The 11,183-nt window shown below is 41.7% G+C and overlaps 1 protein-coding gene across 2 annotated transcripts in view; it reads left to right on the plus strand.

Annotated features, from left to right (window-relative positions):
• Positions 1–11,183, plus strand: part of SMAP1 (small ArfGAP 1) — a 56,343-nt gene that overhangs the window by 43,886 nt on the left and 1,274 nt on the right. For both annotated transcript variants that reach the window (XM_033143227.1, XM_033143229.1), the window contains 3 exons: positions 1,027–1,157; positions 6,382–6,547; positions 8,789–9,123. In XM_033143227.1, coding sequence (XP_032999118.1) covers positions 1,027–1,157; positions 6,382–6,547; positions 8,789–9,123 — 632 coding nt within the window. The remainder of the gene's footprint in view (positions 1–1,026; positions 1,158–6,381; positions 6,548–8,788; positions 9,124–11,183) is intronic.

The raw sequence follows: 11,183 nt of genomic DNA on the forward strand, positions 1-11,183 counted from the left end.
ACTGTAGCCTTTGTCCTCTATTCTCCATTGTAGACTAGGCATCTGTTAACCAGTGGTTCTTTAACTTGTTAACATGTGGTTCTTTGGGCACCCTGGATACTATTTTTGGACTTCAGAATAATGGTGTTAATAAAGACCTGTAATGTGACTTATTGCAGCTACACAAACTTAAAAATTAAGTGCACATACAATGGAATATACTTTTATAGATTCAGATGGAGGGTAGGGAAGCCTTGATGGTAGGTCATAAATCTGAGTTAAACAAGAAAAATAGTTTCAGAATGTATCAGACAGTGCTGGTCTGATTTGAAGGAAGATGTTGATAATGTGAAGAAGTTTAAACTTTGTAGTTCTTTTCCATTTTCAATAAGTATAGCCTTTCCTTTGAAGATACTGGGAATAATGTTGCAAGGAAGAAAGAGATCTTTCTTCCATTGTCGTTAATGAGAGGGAGGCGTGCAAGGAGGTTATTTGGCTGTAAGAATAGCTAGGCAGTTGAACAATGGCTGAGAGAGACTGCAGAGTCTTTTATCTGTTGCAGCAATGTATTTGTTGGCTTGATTTATAAGCTATGAATCCTGACTCAAGAACTTACAACCTATGTATCTATTAGTGATCTTTTCCGAACTTAAATTTTATATAGCCACTTATTGCAGTGCTTACGTCCAAAGGGTTTGGTTACTTATGAGAAGGATTTCTATTTTAAAAGTTACAGTGCTGGTAACCAACAGTGCTTTAGGCAGCTTTTAGAAATGTGTAATTCTGCTAAACCAGCTTAGATGCCATTAGGTTGGCATCAGGCTGTGTTTTAATGCGTTCAAATTTTGCTAATTACGTTGACATGTTGTAGCTTTTAAATTATGACGGGCTGGCAGAATACTAGAGGAGCCTGGATTCAGTGCTATGAATGCTTGGATATTTCTACCAACATGGGATATCTTTTAAGCAACGGCTTGCTTTGTACATACTTTGCAATTCTCAAAAATTTGGTTTAACCTTTTTCCTTTTAAAACACTGTCATTTAAGATGGCCCTGCCGATTCCTCTGTTACAAATGGAAGCATCACAACTCCTGCTGCGGTATTGAATGATGACCTGGATATATTTGGCCCAATGATCTCTAACCCATTGCCAGCCACTTCTATACCTCCTTCTCAGGTAAGCAGCAAAATTTAGCATGCTAGCCCTTTTAAAAATTTATTGTTGATTGAAATGTTTATATTAGAAATGACAAGCCTGCCTAAAAATACAAAGATGAGTTGTATCAGCTGTTCCGTTAAAATCACTTTCATCTTCTTACGAGAGAGATTGGCAGGCAAGTGAAGCTTGCATTGGTTATAGGCACACAATTTATAAGTCCATGCCTAGTGTTAGCATAAGAAAGAGGTTCTTCACATTTGAAACAGCAGTGGGAAAAGACACTGGCCGTAGAAAAGCCAGTGTTAAGTAGCCCCTCAATTTAAGAAGAGAGCTCAATTTTACTCATGCATTCCATATTTTATTGCACTTCAGCAGCTGGCCTCAGCAATAGCATGCTATTAATATGAGTACCAATAACTTGTGTAATTTTTCTTCAAACATTATAGTATGAGGCATCTTGTAGCTCACTAAGTGCTATAATATCTGTGTGAACAGGGAAGCTAATATTTAATCTTAGGGTGGTTTTCTTTAAAAAAAGGATTAGATACAATTTCTAGATGTTCTGTCTGTCTTGGCTATTCAACCACTACAGCTATCATTCATCTTTTATGTTTAGAGATATTGTGATTCAGACTTCCATAGCTCTGGGATGAGCATCATTGATACAAATAACCAACATTTCATGTTTATGAACATCCCTCAGGGATTTAACAAGGCTTTGCCTGGAGCGCACTGCTGAGTGGAGTCCAGTGACCTGATTAGTAATATGCATAATAGTATAAAGGCACAATATATTATCTATTAAGACTTGGTGTTAACTCTCTCAGTAGCTTCCAGACTAGTGATAACTAGATGGTTTCAACAGAGGCTCACTATTACGAGGTTCATTAAGGTTTAGTGGCACATTTTGGCAATGAAAATGCTTTCCCACTAAAGTGTGCGTAGGCCTAGTTAGTCCAGCTGATCTCTTAATGGTTTGTAGATTTATTGATCTATGACTCTGACATGCTTCTAATCTGCATTTTTAATTGTTTGTGATTAGTGAACTGAAAAGTGGGAGTGGTCAGGTGGGCTGCCCATATCTCCTTTTTGTTATTTGATTAAGGGTGTGTATTTTCCTTTTGTGATATTATTATTATTATTATTATTATATTACACCTGTAGCCCACATTTCCTCCCAAGCATCTCATTCCTATTTTATTCTCACAAGAGCCTTGTGAAGTAGAATTGAGTAGGTTGAGAGACAGTGGCTGGTCCAGGGTCACCCAGTGAGCTTCAAAGATGAGTGGGGATTTGAACCCAGGCCCTAGTCCAGGGGTGCCCAAACTTTTTTCAGAGGGCCAGATTTGATGATGTGAACATGCTTGAGAGCCGACCAAAGTTGTTTAGCTTTTTTTTAGGATTGAAATTGTTTAGCTTTTTTTACCCCAAAGTTGGTGGGCTTTTTTAAGGATTTAACCCCAAAGTTGTTGAGCCTTTTTTTAAATTTTACCCCAAAGTTGTTCAGCTTTTTTTAGGATTGAAGTTGCTGACCTTTTTAAAGGATTTTACCCCAGGACATATACTGCCACGGGGGCCGGCTTAAATCGACTGGTGGGCTGGATTAGGCCCCCAAAATGGACTTTGGACATCCTTGCCCTAGTCCAACACTCTAACCCAGTGTTTCCCAACCTTGTGCCTCCAGCTGTTTTCAGACTACAATTCCCATCATCCCTGACCACTGGTCTTGCTAGCTAGGGATGATGGGAGTTGTAGTCCAAAAACATCTGGAGGCACAAGGTTGGGAAACACTGCTCTAACCATACATCACTGTTGTTCTATCTTCTTGATGTTGTCTCTTTAAAATTGAAAGCTCTTCAGGGTAACAGCATAATTCCTTACAGGTAGTAGCCGTGTTGGTCTGCCATAGTCGAAAAAAAAAAAAATCCTTCCAGACACAAAAGCTCATACCAATAACAAACTTAGTTGGTCTCTAAGGTGCTACTGGAAAGGGGAAAAAATTATTTAGCTTAATTCCTTTTTCCTGATATTCATGATGGTCTTCCTGCTCACTGCTTGCTCTTTCTTATGCTAACTCATTTTATGCATGTAATACTTTCTGTTATTCTGCTCTGAGGCTTAAGCTCCTTACCTTATCTTTACAAAGAACAGAACAATTCTTTGAGTGGAATTCAGCGTAGCACTAAGATTTTTCCATCAGGCAAAGAGAAATGCTGATGGAACTATCTCCCCTCTCCTTGCCCTAGACACTGAGGTTTCTCCTGACCCTCCAAAGTTGAATTTAGGGAGGCAGGACAAAGGGGGGTGGGAAGCCCCACTGCATTAACAGGAGTCCTTCTGCTAGCAGAACAAGTTAGTTAAATCCAGCCCCGTGACATTTTTTAAAAGTAATTTTTCCATCAACTACTTTCCATTTTTAGGAAGGTGAAGTGCTATCTAAGTGATATATGACCTTGGCTTGTTCTCTTCTCCTTTTATGTTCTTCCTGTGCCCCATTCTCTTGCAGATGGGTAGATTGTAGCCCTAAGCATGGACTCCTTTTGCTGTGTAGTGCTCAGGTTATGTTAGATACTCTTACATTTGACAAGTGAAAAATTTGAAATTGTTCCAGTACTAGAGCAGATTCTTGTGGCACATGAAAGGTTAACAACTTTTATTACGGCATAAACTTTTGTGGACTATAGACCACTTCCGCAAATATATTATCAGATGACTTGAAGGTGTGAAACCACTTCAGACAGGAAATGATACAGAGCACTTTTGTATATTTTGAATCACTGCACAATCATAATTTTTCAGTTGTGAGAGGTGAGACTTTAGAAATTTGCCTGGAGAGAGCTTTCAATTACATTATACTAGTCCTGAGTCCACCCGTAGCAATAGTCTTTTCCCCTTCCAATGAAACTGGATATGAACAGCTCTTCCCAAATTGGGTAGAGGGTGAGTGTTTACCCATGCATGCCACCCATGGCTGCTGTTCCAACCTATGTGCTGAGCCCCAGGGGGAAAGCATTTTGGAACTCCCTCCCCTCTGTGATATGGTGGGCACCTATTATTTTTTTTAAGTTGCAGTTGCCAGCTGATGACCTTGTTATTTGTCCAAACTTTTATTGGAATCTGATCCCAGTATTGAATTTTTAGTTGGCTGGTTCTGACCTGCATACTTTGATTTTATTAAGTGTATTGTGAATTCGGAACTTATTTAAGCTGCAGCTCTGAAATCACTGTGTAATGAAAAGTAAGTAAGAAATGTTCAAAATTAAATAGATAAATGAGCAAAGTAGCATGCACGATTTCCCCACAGACTTGGGATAGTAGCTGGGCCAACATCCCTAGGAGATTTTATAGAAGATAACAGGACTTTCAATTCAAAATTGAATTTTTTCAATTGAAAAGTCCTGTTAAATGTGTGTGTACAATAGATTTGAACCTAGGTCTCCTGGGTCCTAGGTTGACACATTAACCATGCTACCTCCTGTTTCTGGTTGTTTAGTTACTTGCATTTCTTTTCAGAGTTGCTAGTCTTACAGACATACTAAGATTTATGGAAGAGATGCTTTTCTTCATGCTCCATTGAGGTCATAAAAAATGTGAGAATTTCTAGTTTCTAAAGGTGCAGTTCTACCTTACAAAGACTACTGAACCATTCAAGCTGTGACCTTTATGCACTGTGCGGAACATGGGGCAATACAAAATTTATCCTTTTGTGGTTCTGCTTTTAAAACACATTTGAAGCCTTTAAGAATCTAAGCTTCAAAAATCTTGTTCTTATCTTGCGCAGTTCTCGTAACCTTGCCTTGAATTAGTTGAAAGTAATAGATCTATGACAGTAGTTCTGCTCAGTATTTCTTATCATATGAAATTGCTTCATCTGATCACTACTTTCTTTAGATTAGCTTATTTTTCGCTCCATAAGGCGCACTTTTTTCCTCCTATAAAGTAAGGGGGAATGTCTGTGCGTCTTATGAAGCGAATGCATGGTCCCTGGAGCCGAATTGCCTAGGGGCCCAAAGCAGATTGTGCTTTTTTTTTTTTTTAACAAAAGAGAGAAGGGGGTGTTGAAAGGAAGCCACTGAACAGCTGTTCAGCAAGTGATCGGGAGGGAGATAAGGCTCCCTTTCCAGCCCCACCCCCTTGCCCAGGCCTCCATTGTTGAATGCAGAGGGAGGCTGTTTGTTTCCCCAGCGACATGTGACTGGCTGATTAGATTGTCTGGAAACTGTAGAAATGGCTATAGGACTAGAAGCTGCAGAACTATGAGTTGAACCCCATAAAAACTGGGCTTTTCCTCTTTGAAAAAGAAGCTGCACCACTTTCAGCTTATCCTCAAAAAAACAGGGCTTTCCCCCTTAGCTCCTCTAAAAAACTAGGTGCGTCTTATGGAACAAAAAATACAGTACTTGAGAAAAATTATAAGCAAACCAAAATGAAGTTTATCTGGTGGTGTTTTCTCCTGGAAAAGGGTTTGCATGTAATGCAGCCAAACGATGACCGTTCTTGCAGTTACATGGAGGCAAGTAAGAAGTAAAGGAGAATAAACCCACCAAGCATCTGGGACTAGAATAGAGATGATGAACAGTTGTAATGGGTGTATGTATGCATCACAAGTAGAACAAATTCTGGAAGAGACAATCTTTATGCAATTTCTTTGTAAGCTTTTTATTTAAAAACAGATGGACAGATAATGAAACCTTCATACTGTGTGTATGTTTATGTTGGCAAATATTTGCTATGTATACAGTGGTGCTGCACCGCATAAACTATGAAACAGAAGCATGTATGTACATCTTCAAACAACTGTGTGTACACATCTGGTGATCCTGGGCCAGTCAAGGTTCTCAGATGTGCATATATACAAGTGGAAGATATAAATTTTACATGCTAGCCATAGGTAATAAATTTGCTGTATAAAAACATGTAGCTGTTCTACTTTTGTTCACGTTGCGTAAACTTCTGGATTATTTGTCGTAATATATGTCATTGTGACTTGCACAAAGGAAACATTGGTAAATAATTAGTATTGTGTTATACATATGCAAGCATTTGTTCGTTAGTTGGGTTTTTGCAATGTTAGGACATTTTCCTTTACAGTACTTACAAATTTTGGGGATGCTTGTAATTGGAAAGTTTGGTTACTAATACAGTAACTAAATCTTTGCATTCTGTTTGAAAACACATGGCCCTTTAGCTAATGTATTTGGTGATAATGGTTTTCCGTAATCTCATTTGACTTTCTTCCCAGACTGCTTCCACTAACACTGCAGCTGCCACCTTATCTGCTGCATCTGGAGATCTTGATCTGTTCACTGAACAAACAAAATCAGAAGAGTCAGCAAAGAAACTGCTCTCCAAAGACTCCATCCTGTCATTGTATGGCACAGGTACTATTCCGCAGCAAAATGCTCCAGGTAATTGGTTTTCAAATTTATTTCTAAATGTCTTAATTAAAAGTTGTGCCTAGAACACATGGCTGGGGCTCTCTCTCTCTCTCTCCCTGCGGCAAAAAGTGTATTAGTGATAAGTTGGTTTTTTAATGATAAAAAGGGGGAAATAAATCCAACATCAAGTAGGAGGCCTAAAGAAGAAAATTATTCAAAACTAAGCATTGTAATTTGAAGGATATAGCTATTCACAGAAAAGGTTAGGAGCCAATTTGGAGAAGAGGAGGCTTCTATTCAGAGGAGGGATCTTCTTGGTGCCGTTCTTCTCGCTGCTTCCTTTGTAGTTCTTTGCCCCCGAGCAGCTACTCCCCATGATCTTCAATATGCTCACAATCATTAATGGTTTTATCAGGGTTACTATTACTGTTATAGCAATATATCTGCCAGAGCTGGTCTCTGCTATTGAAAAGGCTCTGGGGCTGCATTCCAGGAAGCTTTGACTACAATTTAAGGTCTCCTTCCATGAAATGCTGTTGGAAACAGAGGGGGAAAAGAGATAATAATTATTATTATTTGTACCCCACCCATCTGGCTGGATTTCCCCAGCCACTCTGGGCGGCTTTCAACAAAAATCAGATGCAAAAATATCACACGTTAAAAACTTCCCTGAAAAGGGCTGCCTTCAGGTATTTTCTGAATGTCAGGTAGTTGTTTATCTCCTTGACCTGTGATGGGAGGGCGTTCCACAGGGCGGGCGCCACTACCGAGAAGGCCCTCTGCCTGGTTCCCTGTAGCTTTGCTTCTCGCAGTGAGGGAACCGCCAGAAGGCCCTTGGCGCTGGATCTCAGTGTCCGGGCTGAATGATGGGGGTGGAGACGCTCCTTCAGGTATACAGGGCCGAGGCCATTTAGGGCTTTAAAGGTCAGCACCAACACTTTGAATTGTGCTCGGAAACGTTCTGGCAGCCAATGTAGATCTCTCAGGACTGGTGTTATGTGGTCCTGGCAGCCACACCCAGTCACCAGTCTAGCTGCTGCATTCTGGATTAATTGCAGTTTCCGGGTCACCTTCAAAGGTAGCCCCACATAGAGCGCATTGCAGTAGTCCAAGCGGGAGATAACCAGAGCCTGCGTACCAGATGGAGCTGGTAGACAGCTGCCCTGGACACAGAATGAACCTGCGCCTCCAATGACTCCCAGGCTGCGCACGTGAATATAAGAAGCAAATAACTTGAGTGGTAAAGTAAAAGACTGTGGAGGGGTGTGTAAAATTGGATTTGAGGGCAAAAATAATAAGGAAAGGTGGGAAACCTGATCTGGCCACAGGGCCAAATTCTTACCTCCCCTTACCTCTGTGGACAGAACCACCCACCCGTCCAAGTGATCGTTGTTGGGACTTCAGAACACTTCACAGGGCTTGCAAGGAGCTCTGTGCAGTACTTTGAAGTGCTACTGATCAGCAGGCTTGGTCACTACCTATTCATTGATGGGCAGTGACTTCAAGCTTGCTTTCTGCACAAGTCAGCCTGTAGGCTGGAGTTTCTCCACTTCTGCTGTAAGCCTAAACCAGAAACCATAACAAATCCCATAATCCACTTTAGGCTCTGTCTCAGGAGAGTGGCAGTCATCAGATTCTGTCATTGCCCAGTTCTTGGTTTCTCTTTAGGGGCTGCTGTTCATGGGTTAAAGCCAGGCAGGTGGAGCAGGAGTATTGTGGGAGCCAGTGCCTTCCCTCTGCAGGTAGCCCAGAGTGTTGTGGGGTGAGGGAGCTATCCTAGCTTGCAAGAGAAAGAGCAAAAGGTGGCAGCAGCTTCACGGAAAGCCTGCTTCCTATCTCCTTCAATGACACAGCCACAATATCACCAGGCCCAACTTTAGGTACTACTGACAACTAGGTGCTTGGATTTTTCCACTCATGCTTCTTGTTATAAACCCCATCCACTTTAAATGTCTACGGACTGTGGGTTTGTCATTAAATAATTCCTTGCCAACATTCATTGAGCCACATGTAGATCTTAACAATATTTGTACACTGTCTTGGAGGGATACTTGAGCCCTCAAAGGTAGTCTACAAATCAGGAAATGAAATTAAGAATGATTTAAGTAAAGCAGCTACTTCCCACCCCTCTGGATATCAGTTTTGTTTTTTGCCTGATGTAACAAAAGTTTGGTTGGCAAATTTAGCAAAAGCAGGTTTCGTTTTTAGAACTTATAACTTTGCTGACATAATGGAATTTGCTCTTTTCCTCTTCCGTTTTGCCTAATACAGGTGTATTCATGGGACCACAACCTATTCCCTTTACTGCACAACCACCAGCTCATTTTCAAGGTTTTCCAGCCATGGGAGTGCCTGTACCTGTACCTGTACCCGCAGCCCCTGCAATGATGGGAACCATGATGGGGCAATCGGTGCCTGTCATAGGACAGAACACAGGCATGATGGTGGGCATGGGAATACCTAATGGTTTTTCTGTCACTACACAAACTGCTGGTTTGGGACTTCCTCAAAACGTTGGACCCCAAGGACCAATGGTGGGGCACGTAGCCCCACCACAGAAATATGGTATACAGCAAAATCAACAAGCCCAGTGGAACCTTTCTCAGGTAAGAATGAATATACATTTTCTCCTCATGTGGGGGGAGGGTGCTACAGAGAGGAGCAACTTCTTAGGATTAAAACCTGGTTATGCATATAATGTCAATAGAATTTAAAATAATAGTAAAACCAGTTATGCAGGAGGTGCCGTGATGCTGATCGCTAGGAAGCTATTGCTGCAGTTAGGAGGAATTAATTACACCAGCAGGACTGTAAATCCTGCGATATTGTATTTGTTTTCAACATGGCTTTTTGGCATGATCATCCACTTTAAAAAAATTGTCAGAAGGGTGGTAGTAAAAGAATGTCTTGATAATTTTGGTGCATTGCTCCTTAATTCAGTATACTAGACACTAGATAACTTTATGTATCGTGTTAAACAAAACTATAGGTGTGCAGTGGCTTAGCAGGATGGTGCCAATGTGCAGGCTCCCAGGGAGCAGCTCTTGGCTCCACCCTGCTGTTTTTTTATTCCTGTTGGATAGCTGAGCTATCCAAGCTGTAGCTTAGCGTAGGGGTGGGGAAATTCCGTGGCCCAACAGGCTAAATCTTTATACCCCAGCAGGCCAACTTTGGCAGGTGGGAAGTCTCCCTACCTGTCAACATTCAAAAGGTACTGTGTTTCCCAACCAGGTGGTGGCTGGGAAATTTCGAAGTACCGCACAAAGTGCTTTTGCAAGTCCTATGCTTAGCATTTGAGAAGTGCAACACTTCCCCAGTGCCCTGAAAGCTGCAGGCAGAGCATGTCATCCTGCCCCTGGCTTAGTGCATCATTTGAACCTGTTCTTGTGGTTAGCCTCTACCCTCCCTAACCATGAGCTATAGCCAAGGTTTCACTGGCATGTATGAATGAGCGCATGGTGTCACAGTACTTTGTTACAGATAGGTAGCTGTGTTGGTCTGCCATAGTCAAAACAAAATAAAAGCTCATACCAAGAACAAACTTAGTTGGTCTCCAAGGTGCTACTGGAAGGATTTTTTTATATTTATTTTTTACTGTACTTTGTGTGTATGTGTGCATGAATGGTACAATATATTAGCTAATGTTTTAAAAGTACTGTTCTTTCTAAATATCCTATCAATGATACAGTATAACCACCTAACCTTTATTCAGGTGTTGGAAATCCTGGGGAAATAAACATGCAGTCCCCTCCTCAGTCTCTTGTCAACTTCCAACTTGAAGAAAGCAACTGTCTCGGGGGGACGGGGACTTTTGTAATTGTGGGTGAGCGCTTCCACAGGTGCAAAAGGTTCCCACTGAAGACAGTAGCCTTCACAAGGTGGAAGAGGGCCAGACAGGTGGAGCAGTTTCTGGATGCTTCTAATCTCTAAAATTGGAATGTAAATTTGTTGTGAGAATGGTGTGGGAGCAGCTTCTACAATGGCAACATCAACAGGAATAAATTCTTTGGGCAAGTTTGTTTTTCATGCCCATTGCTGCTGTTAGCATGGAAAGTTGCCATGATAAGCTACCCAACCACATTACTGTTTTTTGTGTTACTGGACTAAAAACAGGTAAAGGTAAAGGGACCCCTGACCATTAGGTCCAGTTGTGTCCGACTCTGGGGTTGCGGATCTCATCTCGTGTTACTGGCCGAGGGAGCCGGCGTACAGCTTCCAGGTCATGTGGCCAGCATGACTAGGCCGCTTCTGGCAAACCAGAGCAGCACACGGAAACACCGTTTACCTTCCCACCGGAGCGGTACCTATTTATCTACTTGCATGTTGACGTGCTTTCGAACTGCTAGGTGGGCAGGAGCTGGGACCGAGCAATTGGAGCTCACCCCATCACAGGGATTAGAACCGCCAACCTTCTGATCAGCAAGCCCCAGGCTCAGTGGTTTAACCCACAGTGCCACCCGCATCCTGTGACTAACAATGCATCGGGCCAAATAGAAGCTGCTTTCACACCACTCTGGTAACCTCTGCATTGACCTTTATTCTCCTTGCTAATACTTCTTTGTAGAAAATGCACCCTTTAAAATTCTCTACAGCACTATAACTACTGATTTGCAAATATCCTTCAGGTATATTCTCTAAAAGTGAGAAACGGTCTACTATTTATTTG

Source organism: Lacerta agilis, chromosome 3 (assembly GCF_009819535.1).
Source record: "Lacerta agilis isolate rLacAgi1 chromosome 3, rLacAgi1.pri, whole genome shotgun sequence".
Classification (NCBI taxonomy): Eukaryota; Metazoa; Chordata; class Lepidosauria; order Squamata; family Lacertidae; genus Lacerta; species Lacerta agilis.